Raw genomic sequence first — 24,110 nt, 5'->3', positions numbered from 1 at the left:
TGAATTATGAAAGTGCGTCCAGGGAGGTCCGAGAACACATCCGTGTTCCGACTAATGAACTCCCTGGCCTCCTGAGTCTGTTTAGAGGAGTGGCTGTCAGCAATTTTTACTGTGGCAGCTGACTCTCTTGCATCAGATAGAGGGGCCGGTACCTCTTCTCCTAGAAAAACCTTCTGTACAGGTTTCCCTATCTTTCCACGGTTTGAGTAAATTCACATGGTAAACCTGCTATGGCTTTCGCCACCCTGGCTGATGTACCTTGTACATCTCCAATTTTCTCGAGTACCTCGTAGGGCCCCTGCCACCTAGCCAAGAACTTACTGTCCACGGTGGGCACCAGAACCAAAACCTGATCACCCGGGTTAAAGATCCGGACCCGAGCCTGACGATTATATACCCGACTCTGGGCTTGCTGTCCTGCCTCCATATGCTCCCTAACAAGAGGCAACACTGTCTTTATCCGATCTTGCATCTGGGTAACGTACTCAATGACACTTATGTGGAGTGGGTTGTTGTTCCCACGCCTCTTTGGCCACGTCCAAGAGACCGCGAGGGTGTCTGCCATATAGCAGTATGAAGGGCGAGAACCCAGTAGAGGCCTGGGGTACCTCCCGCACTGCGAACATGAGATAGGGCAGAAGGAGGTCCCAGTCCTTCCCATCTTTAGCCACCACCCTTTTCAACATATTTTTTAATGTTTGGTTAAACCTTTCTACCAGACCATCTGTTTGTGGATGATAAATGGACGTCTGTAGTTGTTTTATGCACAGCAACTAGAGTTCCCTCATCACCTTGGACATAAAGGGGGTCCCTTGGTCAGTCAGAACCTCTTTAGGTAGTCCTATTCAGGAAAACATCTCCATTAATTCGTTAGCTATGAGTTTGACCGAAGTATGTCGCAGTGGCATCGCCTCTGGGTACCGAGTGGCATAGTCTAGAATAGACATGTCCCACACTATTTACACAATGATGATGAATAGGGGGCGGACCGAACATCGCATATGTTCACCTGCCGCGCCGAACGTGAACAAGCTATGTTCGGTCCGCCCCCTATTCATCATCATTGTGTAAACTTTGACCCTGTACCTCACAGTCAGCAGACACATTCCAGCTAATCAGCAGCAGAACCTCCCTCCCAGACCCTCCCACCTCCTGGACAGCATCCAATTTAGATTCATTCGGAAGCTGCATTCTTAGTGAGAGGAGGGACAGTGTACCTGCTGCTGATTTAATAGGGAAATCAATAGCTAGGCTAGTGTATTCAGTGTCTTTTTTTTTTTATGTGTAATCTAATTGCAGTTGCCTGCCAGCTTGTGTGTCAGGCTTACAGCGTATACTGTGCCCACTTGCCTAGTGCCACCACTCATATCTAGTGTCACAGTAGCTTGCATAAAAAAAAAAAAGAGAATAGCAGTCAGTTGCCTGCAAGTGTGTGTGTTTCAGGCCCTGCAAGTGCAGAGTGTCACCAGTGCAACTCCGATCTGGTGTCAGAGTATATTACATTTTAAAAAACTAAACAATTTTGACTGTAATAGAATAGCAGTTAGTTGCCTGCAAGCGTGTGTGTTTCAGGCCCTGCAAGTGCAGAGTGTCACCAGTGCAACTCTTATCTGGTGTCAGAGTATATTACATTTAAAAAAAAAAAAAAATTTTGACTGTAGTAGAATAGCAGTCAGTTGAGCCAACCCAAAAACAAAACCAATAACCCCAAAGAAAAGTAGGAAACACACATATAAAATATATGTCATTTATTAAGACATGATCACATAACAAACAATATATGAAACATAAGGCACAAGTGTACAGGAGGGGGGGAGACCTCATGTAAGGAGGTCAGATACAACCTCTCTCCCAAACACCCAACTGGCAGGGAAAAAGATGTCACAGCCCTAGGTATACATCAGCATGAGAATTGTGAGAACTGTAGGTTCACTCAAAGTAACATGTACTGGTATATATGTTGCATGCACAGAAAGATAAATAAAAAAATGTACAAATAGCCTTGTGCGTAAACTGATCGGAATAGTACTACTTAACACACCACTCGTATCTAGTGGCACAGTACATTGCACGGCGCACGCGCAGTGCCTCAAATTGGAAGTAGGAGGACTGACCAAGCAATTTTTTCCATCTCCAGGTTCCTAAAATGTATTCCATAGACCGGCCCCTGATAGGGGACGTAACAAGGATTAAACTGATAGGAATAGTACTACTTAACATACCACTCATATTGGGATTGCACAGTACATTACACGGCGCACTGGCTGTGCCCCAAATTGGAAGTAAGAGGACCGACCGAGCACCTTTTTCCATCTCCCGGTTCCTAAAATCTATTCCATAGACCGGCCCCTGATAGGGGACGTAACAGGGATTAAACTGATAGGAATAGTACTACTTAACACACATAATAATAATAATAATAATAGGGGACGTAACAGGGATTAAACTGATAGGAATAGTACTACTTAACACACCACTCATATCTGGTGGCACAGTATATTGCACGGCGCACGCGCAGTGCCCCAAATTGGAAGTAGGAGGACCGACCAAGCATCTTTTTCCATCTCCCGGTTCCTAAAATCTATTCCATACACGTCCCCTGATAGGGGATGTAACAAGGATTAAACTTATAGGAATAGTACTACTTAACATACCACTCATATTGGGATTGCACAGTACATTACACGCGCAGTGCCCCAAATTGGAAGTAAGAGGACCAACCAAGCATCTTTTTCCATCTCCCGGTTCCTAAAATCTATTCCATACACGTCCCCTGATAGGGGACGTAACAGGGATTAAACTGATAGGAATAGTACTACTTAAACACACCACTCATATCTGGTGGCACAATACATTGCAAGCCGTTCACAAACGTGGACTTGTAATTTTATTAATTTTTGTCTTCTAAATTTACACTATATGGTGATTACTGTGATCCAACAATTGATTTATGGTAGATATATATTTCTGTATTATCCACAGGCCGTGATCAAGGTCCGGTTAGGACCGAAACGTTAGCCCTGCTTCTGTTATACAAATAACCGTGATGGTGTTGGACACAATAATAAAATATTAATTTTTCAAATCTACTAAATTTGAGTGTGCCGTGGATTTATATAGATATTTGATATTGGCATAACAGCCTCTCCATTGAGCACCTCCTCTCGGGATATATTCCCTCATTTTGTGACGGGGTGCCTTCCAATTTTTGTCTTATAGCAGAGAATCAGGCTTCACGTCAGCCACCACTGCCACAGTCCATTGTCATATATTTAGGCCCAGCACCCAGGCAGAGGAGAGAGGTCCCGTAACAGAGAATCTGGCTTCATGTCAGCAGAGAATCAGTCTGCAAGTCATAGCAGAGAATCAGGCTTCACGTCAGCCACCACTGCAACAGTCCATTGTCATATATTTAGGCCCAGCACTCAGGCAGAGGAGAGAGGTCCCGTAACAGAGAATCTGGCTTTATGTCAGCAGAGAATCAATCTGCATGTCATAGCAGAGAATCAGGCTTCACGTCAGCCACCACTGCAACAGTCCATTGTCATATATTTAGGCCCAGCACTCAGGCAGAGGAGAGAGGTCCCGTAACAGAGAATCTGGGTTCATGCCAGCAGAGAATCAGTCTGCATGTCATAACAGAGAATCAGGCTTCACGTCACCCAACATTGGAACAGTCCATTGGCATATATTTAGGCACAGGCACCCAGGCAGAGGAGAGAGGTCCCGTAACAGAGAATCTGTCTTCATGTCAGCAGAGAATCAGTCTGCATGTCATAGCAGAGAATCAGGCTTCACGTCAGCCACCACTGCCACAGTCCATTGTCATATATTTAGGCCCAGCACACAGGCAGAGGAGAGAGGTCCCGTAACAGAGAATCTGGCTTCATGTCAGCAGAGAATCAGTCTGCATGTCATAGTAGAGAATCCGGCTTCACGTCACCCAACATTGGAACAGTACATTGGCATATATTTAGGCCCAGGCACCCAGGCAGAGGAGAGAGGTCCCGTAACAGAGAATCTGGCTTCATGTCAGCAGAGAATCAGTCTGCATGTCATAGCAGAGAATCAGGCTTCACGTCAGCCACCACTGCAACAGTCCATTGGCATATATTTAGGCCCAGCACACAGGCAGAGGAGAGAAGTCCCGTAACAGAGAATCTGGCTTCATGTCAGCAGAGAATCAGTCTGCATGTCGTAGCAGAGAATCAGGCTTTACGTCACCCAACATTGGAACAGTCCATTGTCATATATTTAGGCCCAGCACCCAGGCAGAGGAGAGAGGTCCCGTAACAGAGAATCTGGCTTCATGTCAGCAGAGAATCAGTCTGCATGTCATAGCAGAGAATCAGGCTTCACGTCACCCAACATTGGAACAGTCCATTGGCATACATTTAGGCCCAGGCACCCAGGCAGAGGAGAGAGGTCCCGTAACAGAGAATCTGTCTTCATGTCAGCAGAGAATCAGTCTGCATGTCATAGCAGAGAATCAGGCTTCACGTCACCCAACATTGGAAAAGTCCATTGGCATATTTTTAGGCCCCGGCACCCAGACAGAGGAGAGGTTCATTCAACTTTGGGTAGCCTCGCAATATAATGGTAAAATGAAAATAAAAATAGGATTGAATGAGGAATTGCCCTGGACTACAATAATATATGGTTAAGGGGAGGTAGTTAATGTCTAATCTGCATAAGGGATGGACAGGTCCTGTGGGATCCATGCCTGGTTCATTTTTATGAACGTCATCTTGTCCACATTGGCTGTAGACAGGCGGCTGCGTTTGTCTGTAATGACGCCCCCTGCCGTGCTGAATACACGTTCAGACAAAACGCTGGCCGCCGGGCAGGCCAGCACCTCCAAGGCATAAAAGGCTAGCTCTGGCCACGTGGACAATTTAGAGACCCAGAAGTTGAATGGGGCCGAATCATCAGTCAGTACGTGGAGGAGTGTGCACACATACTGTTCCACCATGTTAGTGAAATGTTGCCTCCTGCTAACACGTTGCGTATCAGGTGGTGGTGCAGTTAGCTGTGGCGTGTTGACAAAACTTTTCCACATCTCTGCCATGCTAACCCTGCCCTCAGAGGAGCTGGCCGTGACACAGCTGCCTTGGCGACCTCTTGCTCCTCCTCTGCCTTGGCATTGGGCTTCCACTTGTTCCCCTGTGACATTTGGGAATGCTCTCAGTAGAGCGTCTACCAACGTGCGCTTGTACTCGCGCATCTTCCTATCACATCTCCAGTGCAGGAAGTAAGGTGGGCACATTGTCTTTGTACCGTGGATCCAGCAGGGTGGCAACCCAGTAGTCTGCACACGTTAAAATGTGGGCAACTCTGCTGTCGTTGCGCAGGCACTGCAGCATGTAGTCGCTCATGTGTGCCAGGCTTCGAAGGGGTAAGGACAAGCTGTCCTCTGTGGGAGGCGTATCGTCATCGTCCTGCCTTTCCCCCAAGCCACGCACCAGTGATGGGCCCGAGCTGCGTTGGGTGCCACCCCGCTGTGACCATGCTTCATCCTCATCCTCCTCCACCTCCTCCTCATCCTCGTCCTCCTCGTCCTACAGTAGTGGGCCCTGGCTGGCCACATTTGTACCTGGCCTCTGCTGTTGCAAAAAACCTCCCTCTGAGTCACTTCGAAGAGACTGGCCTGAAAGTGCTAAAAATGACCCCTCTTCCTCCTCCTCCTCCTCCTGGGCCACCTCCTCTTGCATCATCGCCCTAAGTGTTTTCTCAAGGAGACATAGAAGTGGTATTGTAACGCTGATAATGGCGTCATCGCCACTGGCCATGTTGGTGGAGTGCTCGAAACAGCGCAACAGGGCACACAGGTCTCGCATGGAGGCCCAGTCATTGGTGGTGAAGTGGTGCTGTTCCGCAGTGCGACTGACCCGTGCGTGCTGCAGCTGAAACTCCACTATGGCCTGCTGCTGCTCGCACAGTTTGTCCAGCATGTGCAAGGTGGAGTTCCACCTGGTGGGCACGTCGCATATGAGGCGGTGAGCGGGAAGGCCGAAGTTACGCTGTAGCGCAGACAGGCGAGCAGCGGCAGGATGTGAACGCCGGAAGCGCGAACAGACGGCCCGCACTTTATGCAGCAGCTCTGACATGTCGGGGTAGTTGTGAATGAACTTCTGCACCACCAAATTCAGCACATGCGCCAGGCAAGGGATGTGCGTCAAACCGGCTAGTCCCAGAGCTGCAACGAGATTTCGCCCATCATCGCACACCACCAGGCCGGGCTTTAGGCTCACCGGCAGCAACCACTCGTCGGTCTTTTGTTCTATACCCCGCCACAACTCCTGTGCGGTGTGGGGCCTGTCCGCCTGGGGCCCAGCTGCCACTACATTTACCCAGTGTGCAGTTAGGGAGATATAGCGTCCATGGCCGTGCTTACTGGTCCACGTATCTGTGGTTAGGAGGACCTTGCTACAGATGGCGTTGCGCAGTGCACACTTGATTTTATCGGATACTTGGTTGTGCAGGGAAGGCAAGGCTCTCTTGGAGAAGTAGTGCCGGCTAGGAACAACATACTGTGGGACAGCAAGCGACATGAGCTGTTTGAAGCTGTCTGTTTCCACCAGCCTAAATGACAGCATTTCATAGGCCAGTAGTTTAGAAATGCTGGCATTCAGGGCCAGGGATCGAGGGTGGCTTAGGTGGGAATTTACGCTTTCTCTCAAATGTTTGTGAGATGGAGAGCTGAACGCTACCGTGTGACATGGTTGAGATGCTTGGTGACGGAGGTGGTGGTGTTGGTGGTACATCCCCTGTTTGCTGGGCGGCAGGAGCCAACGTTCCTCCAGAGGCGGAGGAAGAGGCCGAGGCGGCAGCAGCAGAAGAGGCCGAGGCGGCAGCAGCAGAAGAGGTAGCAGGGGGAGCCTGAGTGACTTCCTTGTTTTTAAGGTGTTTACTCCACTGCAGTTCATGCTTTGCATGCAGGTGCCTGGTCATGCAGGTTGTGCTAAGGTTCAGAACGTTAATGCCTCGCTTCAGGCTCTGATGGCACAGCGTGCAAACCACTCGGGTCTTGTCGTCAGCACATTGTTTGAAGAAGTGCCATGCCAGGGAACTCCTTGAAGCTGCTTTTGGGGTGCTCGGTCCCAGATGGCGGCGGTTAGTAGCAGGCGGAGTCTCTTGGCGGCGGGTGTTCTGCTTTTGCCCACTGCTCCCTCTTTTGCTACGCTGTTGGCTCGATCTCACCACTGCCTTTTCCTCCGAACTGTGAAAGTCAGTGGCACGACCTTCATTCCATGTGGGGTCTAGGACCTCATCGTCCCCTGCATCGTCTTCCACCCAGTCTTGATCCCTGACCTCCTGTTCAGTCTGCACATTGCAGAAAGACGCAGCAGTTGGCACCTGTGTTTCGTCATCATCAGAGACATGCTGAGGTGGTATTCCCATGTCCTCATCATCAGGAAACATAAGTGGTTGTGCGTCAGTGCATTCTATGTCTTCCACCGCTGGGGAAGGGCTAGGTGGATGCCCTTGGGAAACCCTGCCAGCGGAGTCTTCAAACAGCATAAGAGACTGCTGCATAACTTGCGGCTCAGACAGTTTCCCTGGTATGCATGGGGGTGATGTGACAGACTAATGGGCTTGGTTTTCAGGCGCCATCTGTGCTCTTTCTGCAGAAGACTGGGTAGGAGATAATGTGAACGTGCTGGATCCACTGTCGGCCACCCAATTGACTAATGCCTGTACCTGCTCAGGCCTTACCATCCTTAGAACGGCATTGGGCCCCACCAAATATCGCTGTAAATTATGGCGGCTACTGGGACCTGAGGTAGTTGGTAAACTAGGACGTGTGGCTGTGGCAGAACGGCCACGTCCTCTCCCAGCACCAGAGGGTCCACTAACACCACCACGACCATGTCCGCGTCCGTGTCCCTTACTAGATGTTTTCCTCATTGTTACCGTTCACCACAATAAGAAAAATATTATTTGGCCCAATGTATTGTATTCAAACTCAGGCCTTTTTTTACAGACACCTAACACTATATGGCTATCTATTTAGGTACCGTATTACACTAATACAGGCTCAGCAGTAACCACAGATTTAGCTGGATATAAATTTGAGGCCTATTATTTGGGCGCTGGGTGACAGGTATACGTTTACTGACAGAATTAGACTTGGAAATGCACAGTAGCGTGTGTGTGTGAAGTTATTCAGAATGACCCTATGTGCACCTTGAATCTTATATACCCTTTTTAGGGATAGATTTAAAATAGCTCTGATACAGCAGAAACCACTAAATTAGGAAATTGCTAAATTGGGAATTGTATTTCAACCCAGAACAAAAAATGTGCTTTGACGGACACTAAATAACTCGACCAGCCACAGCAGTACAGCAGTAACGACAGATTTAGCTGGATATAAATTTGAGGCCTAGTATTTAGGCGCTGGGTGACAGGTATAGGTTTACTGACAGAATTAGACTTGGAAATGCACAGTAGCGTGTGTGTGTGAAGTTATTCAGAATGACCCTATGTGCACCTTGAATCTTATATACCCTTTTAGGGATAGATTTAAAATAGCTCTGATACAGCAGAAACCACTAAATTAGGAAATTGCTAAATTGGGAATTGTATTTCAACCCAGAACAAAAAATGTGCTTTGACGGACACTAAATAACTTGACCAGCCACAGCAGTACAGCAGTAACGACAGATTTAGCTGGATATAAATTTGAGGCCTAGTATTTAGGTGCTGGGTGACAGGTATAGGTTTACTGACAGAATTAGACTTGGAAATGCACAGTAGCGTGTGTGTGAAGTTATTCAGAATGACCCTATGTGCACCTGAAATCTTATATACCCTTTTAGGAATAGATTTAAAATAGCTCTGATACAGCAGAAACCACTAAATTAGGAAATTGCTAAATTGGGAATTGTATTTCAACCCAGAACAAAAAATGTGCTTTGACGGACACTAAATAACTTGACCAGCCACAGCAGTACAGCAGTAACAACAGATTTAGCTGGATATAAATTTGAGGCCTAGTATTTAGGCGCTGGGTGACAGGTATACGTTTACTGACAGAATTAGACTGGGATATGGCCAAAAAATAACCACACTATTGATGGTTAAATGCACTTGGTGTGACAGCTTGACCAACCACACTATTGAGGGTTAAATGCACTTGGTGACAGCTTGCCCCTGATGTAGTATATGGCCAAAAAATAACCAGACTATTGATGGTTAAATGCACTTGGTGTGACAGCTTGACCCTGATGTAGGATTTAGCCAAAAAACAACCACACCATTGAGGGTTAAATGCACTTGGTGACAGGCTCAGCTTGCCCCTGATGTAGTATATGGCCAAAAAATAGCCACACTATTGCTGGTTAAATGCACTTGGTGTGACAGCTTGACCCTGATGTAGGATTTAGCCAAAAAACACCACACCATTGAGGGTTAAATGTACTTGGTGACAGGCTCAGCTTGCCCCTGATGTAGTATGGCCAAAAAATATCCACAATATTGCTGGTTAAATGCACTTGGTGTGACAGCTTGACCCTGATGTAGGATTTAGCCAAAAAACAACCACACCATTGAGGGTTAAATGCACTTGGTGACAGGCTCAGCTTGCCCCTGATGTAGTATATGGCCAAAAAAAACCCACACTATTGCTGGTTAAATGCACTTGGTGTGACAGCTTGACCCTGATGTAGGATTTAGCCAAAAAACAACCACACCATTGAGGGTTAAATGCACTTGGTGGCAGCTTGTGCTGGCACACCACAAGACACAAAATGGCCGCCGATCACCCCAGAAAAAAGTGACTGAAAAACGCTTTGGGCAGCCTAAAAACAGTGAGCAATTCAATAGCAGCAGTTCAATCATCCACAGCTGCAGATCGATCTCTGAATGAAGTCTTTTGGAGGAGTTAATCACTGCCTAATCTCGCCCTAACGTCGCAGCTGCAACCTCTCCCTATGCTGATCAGAGCAGAGTGACGGGCGGCGCTATGTGACTCCAGCTTAAATAGAGGCTGGGTCACATGGTGCTCTGGCCAATCACAGCCATGCCAATAGTAGGCATGGCTGTGACGGCCTCTTGGGGCAAGTAGTATGACGCTTGTTGATTGGCTGCTTTGCAGTCTTTCAAAAAGCGCCAAGAAAGCGACGAACACCGAACCCGGACTTTTACGAAAATGTCCGGGTTCGGGTCCGTGTCACGGACACCCCAAAATTCGGTACGAACCCGAACTATACAGTTCGGGTTCGCTCATCCCTAATGAAGACATTTTGCTTAAATCAAATGCGCCTTCAATTTTTATTAAATATAATTTTGCAATGTAGCAAATTTCTGTTTTTTTGTTCAGCGATTAACGCTCTTTTACATACCGCCAATTGACTAAGGCTGAAAGATAGAAAGTTAGGAGTAAACCTTAATATTATTTTATTTTTAAAGATATTAGGATGTCAGATAGATAGATTGCGTTTAAGTGTGAATAAACGTCACAGAATTTTCACAAGACCGGAGTGCTGCCATTTTTAAAAAAAATTTTACTGCACGGTTCCCTGTCCAGGAGCATTTTGTGGATTTGCACCCGGCGCCATATAGAGTGCTGCTGATTACTTTTGTTTTTTAGATAGATAGATAGATAGATATATGATAGATAGATAGATAGATAGATAGATAGATTACGTTTTTATAAGATTCATAGAAGAGATTAATAGGCTTTTAATAGTCTGATAAAGATTTTGATAGAGCCTTAATATAATTTTATTTTTGATGATATTAGAACGTGTCCAGACATGTTTTGACAACTGTTTGCTATTGTCACAGCTGCTCATACATTAGGCTGACTATGTCTCGTAATGTATAAACATTGTGGATTTCTAAATTTAGTACATGTTTATGTAAATTGATCAACAGCTGTCGTGTTAGAAGCTAGATACAGGTTATATTGAACATAGCTATCTAACACAGATATGTATCATTTATAAATATTAACAATAGCTAATTGTGGCACCCAACTTTCCCGGGTGCCGCAATTAGCTATTGCTAATATTTATACACATGTGGTGATCAAATATTTTGCTTAAATCATGTACGCCTAACAAGACAAAATTATTTGCCGCTCTAAAATAATGTCTTAGGACATGCCTTCATCATATCCGAACTTACCCATATGCGCTTTTAAACATAATTTCCTAACAATGCAAATTTCCTAATTTGTTATTGTCAATATTTAGAATGGCTTAGTAACAGGTTAATACAAGCTTAATATAATTTTATTTTTAAAGATATTAAAACTTTATTGAATTACTGACACAATATCAGATCTAATAGACTAAGAAGCTTTGAATGGGTGGTGTTTAGGCGTGATTTGGGAGGGATTGGGAGGGGTTGTGGGCGGGGAAAGTCCACCAGTCACTTTTAGTTTGACGAAAACAGTCTCCCCTTACTACTTATGCATTTTGGAAACACACCGTATCCTTATTCTTAACAGTTTTCTCCCACACTCCAAAGGCATAGTGATTTATATTTACATTGTGATCTCCACTTGGGGACAGCGAGTGATGATAATGTCTGCAGAGCACTGCAAATAATTTTTGTTGCTATACCAGTAAGTAAAATAAATACATCTTAAATTATTGGGGTCTGACTGTTGGAATTTGTTTAGATTGGTGGACTGGCACGCTTACTATCACACCATTCAGTGAGGGACATTGTGGATGCTCCATTTTGGGATCATTGGGGCCTCAGTAATTGGATCCCCTGCAATACTATATTTATGACAAATACGTTGGATAGGTTAAGCATATTTTTGTAGGTTAACCCCTTTAATAACATAGGTGGATTAGGGTAAAATTTAGTAATAATGTCATACCTCTCTAATGAACCACTGACAAAACGCCACTGAGATCCATTCACGAGCATGAATTCCACAGTCCATCCATATGATTTTCTTTTTTCTATTAGATGGCAGCCCAATCTAGAAAATCATAAAATATAACTAAGGAAAGTTTATATTTCAACTGTTTATGAAATAAAAATACTGACTTACTGTATAATAGTAACATTTAGAGCTTATGGTAATATATATGATAAGATATGGCATTTGAATGAAAACAATGTATTTACTTTCACTATAGTACTCCGAGCTACCTGCTAAAGGGAGCAGTGCTGCTTTTTCCTGCACAGTGGGTGCAGGATCTAGGAGAACTACTTTTATCAAGCACTACCTTTATCCTATATTGCAAATTTTATTACACATGACTAAAGGTTCCGGAAGTAAAAAAAATAAAATAAACTACATTACGAAAGAACCCAGAGAGTGATATAAATTAATAAAAGTAGATCAATATTAGGGGAAGAGGCTTCAATAGGGATGGTGGCAAGGATAATTAAAGAGGAGCTGTCACCGTAAAATGCAATGCAATCTGAAAGAACCCTGTTATAGAGCAGGAGAAGCTGAGCAGATTGATGTATAGTTTTGTGGGAAAAGAGTAAAAAAAAATGGGTGGGTGTAATAAAAGCAATAGAGGAAGATATAAACATAAAGAAAGCAAAAATAATGGAATAGCTTAGAAAATATTACTTGTATGCTTCTTTATATTCTAAAGTAATTTGGAGGAAATTAAAATATTTTTTTCGAGAGAATCCTCATGCCTAAATTAACAGGTACAAGCAAAAAGTGCTGGATAAACCCTTAAATGTGGAGGAATTAGCTAAAGTTGTAGCATCTCTGCATGCACAAAAGCGTTAGGAGCAAATGGATTTCCCGGGGAGTTGTATCAGTTATGGGGGAGAAAATTGCTCCCAATTTTGATAGAAATTTACAAGACATCATTTGAAAGAGGATTACTGCTGGAATTTATGAAGGAAGCCAAAATAATTGTAGTGTTGAAGGAAGGTAAAGATCCATCTGAATCGGGTTCCTACCGGTCAATATCCCTGATGAATTCAGATAATAAAATACTGGCAAGTGTACTTGCTGGTAGATTGGCCAAGAATATTAAAAATGTAATAAATGAAGAGCAGGTGGAATTTATTCAGCAAATCAGTAGTCTGTAAAGTACATTGGTTATTCTGGAATATACAATCTAGAAGGTGAGGGAGAAGGAGATGATTAGGGCATTTGTTTCACTTTACTCTACTGTGTTGGGTAAAACTATATGTGGCTCTTTCTGTAAGAGATAAGACTGGGAAAAAGTTTTATTGACTGGGCCAAATTAATATATAGAAGAGCACATGGAAGAGTAAGTGTAAATGGAAGAACTTCAATGACGTTTGAATTGCTTAGGGTGACAAGGCAAGGATGTCCTCTGCCCCCCTTGCTTTTTTTGCTATTGCAATTAAGTCCCTGACATGTCTAATTTGGATAAATGAAGGCATTTTTTTTTCCATGCCCAAGAGAGCATATGCTGATAATATGCTCTTCCTGCTGGGAGACTGTAACTGACCTGATAAAAATTCATGGAAAGCATTATCAAAAGTATCTGGGTTAAATCTGCTTGCCTCTTTGACCACAGAAGTAGTGATGAATACATATAAGTCATCAAAAAGTGACAGGTGCCACGCCACTTTTAGACACCGCCCCCCAGTTACCAAAACCACTCTCGTCAACAGGTCCCCCACCCCCCTTTGCCCCCTCCCAAATGTTAATAATGCATGCCTGGACATGTCTAGAGAGCAGTTCACCATACCCCTTAATGTCAGTATACAAATTGAGCACAAACAAAAACACAGCATTTAAAAAAGTTTATTGAGCAGATAAACAACGTACAGAAATACGATGCAATGTTACAACACAAATGGAAAGAGATGCACCATTTTTACATATAAATTCAAAATTCCTACACAAGTTCACACATCACATTACCACCCACAGATAATGCATTGAGTGTGACTAAACAAGCCATCATTGGCTAAGTGTAAATAATTGAGACCATTAAGATGCAGAGTACAATAAAGTCTGAAAAGGAACTTAACAATGAGCACCGCAAATTTGGCGATAAATACACCATGAGAAAGATAAAAATAAGTTACCAGATTTTAAAGCCAGTTCTATCTATCTATCAATTATCTACCTATCTATAGACTATCTTTCCATCTATCTGTTATCTATCTATCTATCCATCCATTTATCTATCCAACTGTCTATCTATCTAAAAATCAATGGATACCCGTGCTACCTCATTCAGGAGGGAGGAATAAAAGTTATAATGTTCTAACACTGAAAAACACTCCTAGAGACCGCCCCTATGACAATCAGGACGGCGTGATGACGTGAATACGTCGCGTCTCGTTCTCCCCCTCCACCGGCCTCCCCCTCCCAGGCTCTCGCGTCTATCCGAACAGCTGATGCTGAACAGCTGATGGATAGTGCTGCGACCCGGCGCTATCTCCTCTCTCCGCTGTAGGCTTTTACCTCCTGCCCTCTGGGTCCGGCTGCCTGGTGCGTTGCTTTTCATCGCTTGTCAGCCGATGTGCGGTGGGATCCTCCGCTCCTATCCCTGCTGCTTGCTCTGCTCTGCATTGTCATCGGACCGTCTGGCTCTGCTCCGGAGGCGGGCTTCAGCTGATTGATCGTCCGGATTGTGTGCTGCTGGGTCGTCTCTCCACCTGCTGCTTGCTTGCTGCGGACTGTTTCTCACCTCGGTCCCCACTTTGTTGGTGCCTTCTACTTTGAACTGTTGCCATCCCTCTCGTCTGCCCTCGATATTTGGATATCAGCTGTGGAGTGCCCTACGAGTAGGACTTCCTCTCCGGACACGTGAGAAAAAAAAAAAAATATATATATATAGCCTACTTTTGACTCTTCTAAGTTTTTCTGAGCCTTTCCATCCCTGGTGTGCAGGTTTTTTTTTTTTTTTTCTTTTTCTCCCTCAGATTGCCACACGGAGGAGATAGTCCCCCTCTTTTTGATTGGAAGTGTTTTCTCTTTGCTTACCCGCTCTCTCCTTCCTTTTCTCGTCCCCGGTGAGGGGGGGGGAGCATAAGGGGGGGGAGGAAGGGAATAAGGGAAGGAAGAGGTAGGGGTGAAAGGATAAAAAGGGGGGGGAAGAAAAAGAATAAATAAATAAATAAATAAAAGGATAAGAAAAGAGAAAGAGAAGATAGAGAAAAGGCCGAAGAGGATAAGAAGGCAAAAGAAAAGGGGGAGAGGCAATAAAGAAAAGGAATAAGGAAAAAGGAAAAAAAAAAAAAAAGGAGAGAAAAAGAGGACAAGGATAAAGGGGGAAGAAAAAGAGGGAAAAAAGGAGAGAAAGAAAAAAAAAAAAAGAGAATACATTTTCTTCTTATGAAAGAATGGCCCCAAAGCGACGTTCAGTCGATTCCTCTGTAATCAAGGTGGGGTCTAAAACTCCAGAAAACAGAATTGATAAATTTCTGAAATCACCTCTCCCATTCGAAAAGAACTCAGTAAAAACGAATCCCTCTGCTAATTTGAGAAAATTCGCTAAAATTCCCCAAAAAGTTGATCAGTCTGAGGACGGATTAGAGGATGCAGACCAGGAGACGGGGGAGGAAGGCCTCCTTGCACAAACACTGAATACGATCCATCTCTCTTGGACAAAATCCTTGGCGCCGTGGAAAATAACGGCAGCTTAGTACAAGGGATGTCTGCTCAATTGGGGTCAATGCAGAGCGACATATCCTTAATAAGAGATGACCTAGCAAAGATCCGTGATCGAGTTTTGCATATGGAAAAAACAGTTGCCTCTCTGCAAACTGACACGGACATGCTAAAATCTAAAACTATGCTTCTCGCCTCAGAAAATCAAGCACTTCAAAATAAGTTAGAGGACCTTGAAAATAGGTCAAGGCGAAATAATGTTCGAATAATTGGCTTCCCAGAAGGAGTGGAAGGTAGACACTTAGAGGAACAACTTAAAGACGCAGTTCTGCATAGCCTAGGTAGCGATAACTTCTCATCGGGATTTCAAATTGAAAGAGCTCATCGAATCCCAGGAGGGAAACGTATTCCAGGGAGGCCCCCGCGTGCAATTATAATGAAACTATTATTGTCCTCTGACAGAGATATGATACTGAGAAGAGCAAGAGAATTGACACCCATTGAATATCAGGGCACAAGGCTGCTCTTCTTTCCTGATTTTGCTCGGCAAACTCAGGAAAAAAGAAGAAATTTCACAGAGATAAAGAAACGCCTGGCATCCAAGGAGATTAAATATTCTCTACAGTACCCAGCGAAACTGAGAGTGATTCACAATGGGGCTCCCCTTTTCTTTGAGACACCACAACAAGTGCTAGAGTGGATGGATCAAAAGGGCATCTGACATTGTGTACTTTCATTACCGGAGGGTTGGGAGGGGGGTGGGGCTAGAATGGGGGAGAACGGCCGGAGGTTAGAGGTTCGCTGAATAGACCGGGCGAATCAACGGAGAAGGGGGGGGAGGGAAGGGGGGGATGATTACCCACTTTGCAGGCAGGGGTTTCTTTTTGTTTTCAGTTTTTTTTTTTTTTTTTGGTTGTAATTGATGTCTATTAGAATGGTATCCTGGAATGTCAGAGGGCTGGGGGAAAAGGTAAAAAGACAGGCTATTATGGATGCAGTAAAAAGATATCTCCCAGCAATCATCTGCATAGTAGAAACCCATCTAACTAAAGAAACCGTGTCTCGCCTGACAACGGGATGGTATTCCCAATCTTATCATTCTACTTTCAGCAGTTCTGCCAGGGGGGTTTCAGTTCTTATCCATAATTCTATAGATTTCACCCTTATAAAATCCCATATAGATGATCAGGGTAGATTCATCTTCCTTCATGGCGAGCTGTCTGGATGCAGCTATATCCTCGCTTTTTTTTATATACCCCCGCCATTTTCAATGTATCCACTGACCCAGTTGATGCTCTTTTCTGAAAGGAGACCAGAATCTCGGTTGATCTTGATGGGAGACTTTAATGCGGTCATGGACCCTAACAGAGATAGATTTTCATCAGATACAGAAAGGCGGAGGAATTCTTGTAACTCCCCGCTGTCTCAGTTTTGTTTGGAAGTAGGGCTGGTGGATATATGGGAACATCTTGGCGGAGGAAAGAGAGTGTATTCCTGTGTCAGCAGGGGCGGTAGAGCAATGTCTAGGATCGATTTAGCACTTACTAATGAGTGTAACTTGAGTAATATCCGCAAGATGCGATATGGAGTAAGAACAATTTCAGACCATTCGCCCGTTTTGATTGAGGTTTGCACTGGGGAGAACAAGGATATTAGGGGGCTGGGATTTAAGCTGAATCCATATTGGCTCACTATTATGGAAAATCATCAGGTTATTAAACTGCTGATTTCTTCCTTTTGGGAGGTGAATCTACCCTCTGCAAACATCAATATGGTATGGGATGCCTTGAAAGCATACTTGAGGGGGACCTTTATAAGTGAGATTGCTGCACTAAAGAGAACATTTAAAAGGAAGGAGGAGGAATTGGCTAAGACTGTGGCATCTACAACTGAGCGATTCATCAGGCAACCCACTGAGCACAACAGGGAAGAGATGCAGAAGGCCAGCTGCCTCCTGGAGAGTTGTGTAACAGAGAAGGCAAACCATAGGGTATTTTTTAAGGGGTTAAATTATTTTTCCGAGTCTGGACGACCGGGTAAGCTTCTAGCCAGAATAATCTCACAACAAGATAAGAAAAATCAATCTATTACCTTGATCCGGAATACAGAGGGGGAAATTATAACAGATTCAGAGGAATCAGGAATACTTTTCTGTATTACTTTGCTCAGATATATAAACCCTCCTCTGGCTTGACATCTGAACTGGCGATGCGGTTCTTGGAGAAAATTCCACTCTGCACCTTAAATGAAGCTCAAATAAAATATCTGGAAGAGGAATTGTCTCTCTCAGAGCTGCAGGAGGCCCTTGGGTCTATTTCGGGGAACTCATCGCCAGGCTTGGATGGCCTGCCATACGAGGTTTACCGTAAGTATAGTGATGTGATTCTTCCTCAGCTGCTCGAGGTTTTTTCCCAAGCAACACAGGGAGGGGGACTACCAAACTCCATGATGGAGGCTCTCATTGTCTTAATCTTAAAAAAGGATAAGGACCCGGCAGAATTGAGCTCTTATAGACCAATCTCCTTATTAAACACGGATGCTAAGATACTATCCAAAGCTCTGGCTAGAAGGCTGTCGCGGGTCATATCCACCATTATCCACCCAGATCAAAATGGCTTTATGCCAAAAAGGGGTACTCAGCATAACTTGCATAGATTATTTACGAATATTCAGTCCCCGGGAGGTGGTGCCCGCTCCATCCTGTCGTTGGACGCTACCAAAGCCTTCGACAGGGTGGAGTGGACTTTTCTCTGGGAGGTAATGAAGAAAATGCGTTTTGGACCAAAATTTATGGCAATGATTCAGCTGTTATACAATTCCCCAGTTGCTAGGATCAGGATTAATGGGACAGTGACAGAGAGTTTCATCCTGGGAAGAGGTACCCGTCAAGGCTGTCCCCTCTCCCCCCTGCTATTTAATATTTACATCGAACCTTTAGCAACTAGTATAAGGCAGGACTCAAAGGTGGCCGGCTTCGGCATAAATGGGGAGTATGATCGTGTTTCACTCTATGCAGATGACATCCTGGTTTTTATGCATCAAACAGACACTACTCTCCCTCGTATAATGGAGCTGATTGGTCTCTTCTCTGCTCCATCCGGTCTGGAGATCAATTGGGATAAGACCGTCCTCCTTCCTATAGACGAGTTGCGCGGCGAATGGGATAATCAGTTGACGATCTCTGAGTCAATAAAATACCTGGGGATAACAGTTTCTGCCAAACCGCATGAATATCTACAATTAAATCTGATTCCGCTGTTGATGAAGGTGAGGGCTAAAATTAAGGTATGGCAAAAAATCCTGCTCTCTAGAGCGGACAGAAGCTCATTAATAAAAATGGTAGTACTGCCCCAGGTTCTTTATATTCTGCGCAACTCGCCTGTATGGATTGCAGATAATTACTTTAGATTGATAGACCGGATGCTCAATGATTTAATATGGGGGAGGAAGCGTGTGAGACTAAAGGCACTCTACTTTTCTATGCCCTATGAGCGGGGAGGTCTCAACCTCCCCTATTTTAGGGGTTACTTTATGGCCTCCCAATTATGTCTTTTTAATGACTGGGAAAATAGCCCTTTCTGCAGTAGAGTGGTGAAAGACTCAGGATTCTCGGATTTCTTCACTGTATTGGAGTCTGATTATCTAGTAAACACACTGAGTGGGTACACACTGTTCTGCAAAATGGCTATGAGGACTTGGTTGGCCATAAGGAGATGGTGTGGAGTTAAGGCGTCACTTATTTGTACCCCATTGTGGCACAACTCTAAGCTCCTTAATTTAAATGACTTAAACTGCTGCCAGTATTGGAGGAACAAAAGTGTTCAGTATCTACACCAAGTGGTCAGTGAGGGACAAATATTGCCCCTCATGGAACTAAAACAAAGGGCAAATTTAGGTGAGGTGGTTTGGTTTCCATATTTCCAACTGAGGTCAGCACTATCTTGCACGTCGGATAGCCAATTTTTTATTGATACCCCTTTATTTCTACACGATTTAATTTGTAAGAAAACTGTCACGAGAATTAAAATATCACACTGCTATAAACACTTAATGAATAACTTTTTTTCGGATGTTCTCTCTCCAGGACAGAGAGCCTGGTCTTCTTTACTTTCAGGGGTGGGTTCTCCAAGTTGGGAGAACATGGGGGATAGTTTAAAGTTGGTTTCACACAATTTTAATCACATTGTTGTACAATTTAATATTTTGCACAAAATTTATGTGACACCCACATGGTTATACAAAAGAGGCCTTAGGGCCTCTTCCGATTGCCCACGCTGTGGCGATCCCGGGGCAGATCATTTACACCTGTTCTGGGACTGCCCCACGGTGAGCAGATACTGGAGCCTGGTCCAAAACAATCTGGCTCACAAATTCAACATCTCTATCCCTTTGTCACCCAGGATATGGGTCCTGGGAGACTTATCGGAGCTTAATTGCCAGCCTATAAAACGCCAACTGCTGATCAAGGTTATGTTTTTGGCTAGGCTCCTGATCACTAGATTATGGTTTTCCCCTTCTGCTCCAGAGTATAATAACTGGCTGGGCCTGGTCAAGAAAGTGAAAACTTATGAAAAGATTCTGTATAAACAAAGAGGATCTTACTTGAAGTGGAAAAAACTCTGGAAAGATTGGAATAGGGTTAATTAATCAGAACCCTTTTCCCCCCCTAGGCTCTCTATGAAGGATTATTATTATTTTTTTTTTCTTTTTTTCTTCCTGCAAAGTGGGGTTGGGTGGGGGGTTGGTGAAGTGAAATTAATGTCACTCAATAGAACTGACGGGTTTATGAATTTTATAATATTGCAAAGTAATATGGATATAAAGTTTTGTATTACAACAATAAAGTATTTTGAAAACTTAAAAAAAAAAAAAAAAAAAAAAACACTGAAAAACACTCGTATGAGTGTCGCTGCTGGTCTACAAAAGGGATTAATTGCCTAAACCCTAAATAAATATATTAATAAAACGAAAGTAAAGGTAGACCGCACTGACTACACAGTGTCAAGTGGTGAGTCCTGCGATCAACGCTGCATCCAATAAAATGATACCACCTGGTAAGTACACACCAATATTCACCAAATCCGCGTACACTCCTAATCCGTGATAATCAGCCTAGTAGGAAAAAAGTTTGCGGTTGATGCTGCAGGAAGTAGCAACTTGCCTGTGCTGGACTGGTGTACGGGATGCCTGCTGTAGTTCTCAGTAGTACTGCTAGAGTGTTAGGGTCTTCAGGTTTCCTCTACAATCATGCGCGGTCCCGGCCGGTGACTTGTGCACGCAAGGCAAACCAAGCTGGTAGTCCTCAAGAGCGATAGTTCCGTGTGACGTCATTCTTAGGATGGGTGCCTTCTCGAACCAAAAAACCTCTGACGCGTATTGGAATTAACAAATTCCTTCCTCAGGGATGGTTGTTGGTTATTCTCTCTGAAAATAAGTAGGCATTCGTTGCCATGGTTACCAGTTCTCCAATCACTCTCATAATCGCAGACTACCGACGTATCATAGGTCGTCTGTTTTTATTAGACCAAATTTAGGATTCTATTTACTGATGTTTTAGCAAAAGACAAGGAGATATAGTGAGGGTATTTTGAGGGGGGGGGGGGGGATAGTAAATACTAGGATTAAGCAAATAATTCAATTTCTTGATTAATTCCCCCTGGTACAAGAGTGTCCAGGTTAAAGATCCATTTTGTTTCATTCCTTGACATTAATCTAATGTAATCTCCACCTCTTTTGGTCAGGTCTGATGTGTTCTAATGCTCTGAATATTGCCCCCCCCCCCCCCCCCACAAAATGAACTCAGCTAACAAATTTCAAATTACCCTCACTATACCTCCTTGTCTTTTTTCAGTAAATAGAATCCGAAATTTGGTCTAATAAAAACAGAAGACATTTGATATGTCGGTAGTCTGTGACTCTGAGAATGATTGGAGAACTGGTAACCATGGGAACGAATGCATACTTATTTCCAGAGAAAAGAACCAACAACCATCCCTGAGGAAGGAATTTGTTAATTTCGAAACGTTTCTGGAGTTTTTTGGTTCGAGAAGGTATTGTTAACAAACAAAAAATCCCGCAGGAGGTTACCACGCTATTTTTAGTGAACGAAAATTTTTAAATGGTCTCTTGGACCTTCAGCGTGTGTCTGCAACCTCTCTGATAGTATAACTTAAACTAAATTAAACTAAATCTTATGATAATTCTTTATTGAATCCTTAGATTACTCACATGTATATTATACAATTAGGGACAAACATTTAAAACTATCAGGTCTGGGTAGATTCCAAGGTAGATGACTCTGCTGCTTCCTAGGGGAAGATATGAATGCACATGTGAAACACATATCAGCAGCAGAGTCATCTACCTTGGAATCTACCCAGACCTGATAGTTTTAAATGTTTGTCCCTAATTGTATAATATACATGTGAGTAATCTAAGGATTCAATAAAGAATTATCATAAGATTTAGTTTAATTTAGTTTAAGTTATACTATCAGAGAGGTTGCAGACACACGCTGAAGGTCCAAGAGACCATTTAAATATTTTGGTTCGAGAAGGCACCCATCCTAAGCGTGACGTCACACGGAACTATCGCTCTCGAGGATTACCGGCTGGGACCGCGCACGTTTGTAGAGGAAACCTGAAGACTCGAACACTCTAACAGTACTATTGAGAACTACAGCAGGGATCCCGTACACCAGTCCAGCACAGGCAAGTTGCTACTTCCTGCAGCATCAACCGCAAACTTTTTTCCTACTAGGTTGATTATCACTGATAGGAGTGTACACGGATTTGGTGAACATTGGTGTGTACTTACCTGGTGGTATCATTTTATTGGATGCAGCATTGAACGTGGGACTCACCACTTGACACTGTGTAGTCAGCGCGGTCTAGCTTTACTTTCTGTCTATATATCTATCTATCTCTATGCTATCTATCTATAGTCTATCTTTCCATTTATCTTTTATCTATCTATCCATTTATTTATCCAACTGTTATCTATCCAAATTTTATCTATCTATCCATCTATCTGTTACCTATCTCAGTATCTATACATCCGTATACCCCTGTCACGCCTACAATTTTTCAACAATGGATCTCAACCGCGGAGTTAATTAGGACCAATCAGATATGAATCTCAGGCGTCACTCACAACCTTAACGGTGAGTTTGAGATTCTACCATCACGTGGTCAAAAAGGAAACAACTCTGGTCGGCACAGTACTATTGCTTCATAGACTGCGGGTTGGGGTTAGTATTCTAGTGTGTGGTAGGTGTCGCGGGGTTAATAGAGGCCACTCAGCTGGAACCCTACACCGTTATCTTAGCCTATGTATGTAAGGAGACGTGCTCTCTGACAGAGAGGGTACTTGCGGTTGGCAGCGGCCTTGCGATGATGGAGACTCCGCTGCGGACTGTAGGTTCAGGGCAGAGTGGGTCCGTCTTCTAGATGGTATTGCGGAGGTGAGAAGGGTTGGAGCAGTGAGCGGATCCGTCCTCCGGATTGCAGCGGGGTAGCTGGAGCGGGTCTGGTGGTGGTGCGGATCCGTTCCTCAGGTGATAGCGTGGTAGGTGGAGCGGGTCCGGTGGTGTTGCGGATCCGTTCCGCAGATGATAGTGTGGTAGGTGGAGCGGGTCCGGTGGTGTTGCGGATCCGTTCCGCAGATGATAGTGTGGTAGCTGGAGCGGGTCTGGTTGTGCAAGGATCGGTTCCCAGGTGTCCCGTACACAGGTGGTGAGGCAGCAGGCGAACTGACTACAATCACAGCACGCCGTGCCGCCTCACCAGCCCCTTTAAATCAGAACCAGGAAGTACAAGAGGACCTTCTGATTGGTCCGGATGACTTCCGCGTTCCACCGTGGAACGCAGTCGCCGCGTCACAAGCTGGAGCTGGTGCATCTTCCGCGTTCCACGGTGGAACGCAAGGACCGCAGCAGGCAAAGCAAAGGCCGTCGCGTCGGCGGCATTACAGTATCCCCCCCCAAAGGAACGCCTCCGGAGTTCTCCCTGGGAGTAGGCCGATCAGGATACCTACGATGGAACAAACGGGTCAATCTAGGAGCATGTACGTCCCGCGAGTCTTCCCAAGAATCATCCGCAGGAGAATAACCCTTCCATCTTATGAGATACTGTATAGATGATCCCCTTTTACGGGAGTCGAGTATTTTGTCGACTTCGTACTCAACCTCACCCTGGACCTGAATTGGGGGGCCAGGGGGAAAGGCTCTAAGGGGGAGTCGGTTAGGTTTGTACGGTTTAAGCAAGGACACATGGAAGGAGGGATGGATTTTCCAGTCGGGAGGAAGAGTTAGGCGAACCGCATTTTGATTCAGGACTCTCTCGATGGGAAATGGGCCGATGTACTGGCGACCGAGTTTCCTAGCGGGTACGTTAAGGCGGAGATTTCTCGTCGACAACCACACCATGTCTCCCACACAGTATGCGGGGGGATTAGAGTGTCGAGTATCATAATGTCTTTTTTGTCGCTCCTTTGCGGTCTTTAGGTTATCTTGTAGTGTAAGGGAAGTCTCTCTTAGACATTCGAGATAGTCCTGAACTGCAGGAACGTTCCCGGGTAA

At 44.5% G+C, this 24,110-nt stretch overlaps 1 protein-coding gene across 1 annotated transcript in view; it reads right to left on the bottom strand.

Annotated features, from left to right (window-relative positions):
- Positions 1-24,110, bottom strand: part of LOC122945407 (carboxypeptidase O-like) — a 383,815-nt gene that overhangs the window by 167,730 nt on the left and 191,975 nt on the right. Inside the window, exon 7 of the mRNA XM_044304477.1 lies at positions 11,840-11,944. Within this exon, the coding sequence (XP_044160412.1) occupies positions 11,840-11,944 (105 nt within the window). The remainder of the gene's footprint in view (positions 1-11,839; positions 11,945-24,110) is intronic.

Source organism: Bufo gargarizans, chromosome 8 (assembly GCF_014858855.1).
Source record: "Bufo gargarizans isolate SCDJY-AF-19 chromosome 8, ASM1485885v1, whole genome shotgun sequence".
NCBI lineage: Eukaryota > Metazoa > Chordata > Amphibia > Anura > Bufonidae > Bufo > Bufo gargarizans.
This window is presented reverse-complemented; position numbering and strand designations above follow the sequence as displayed.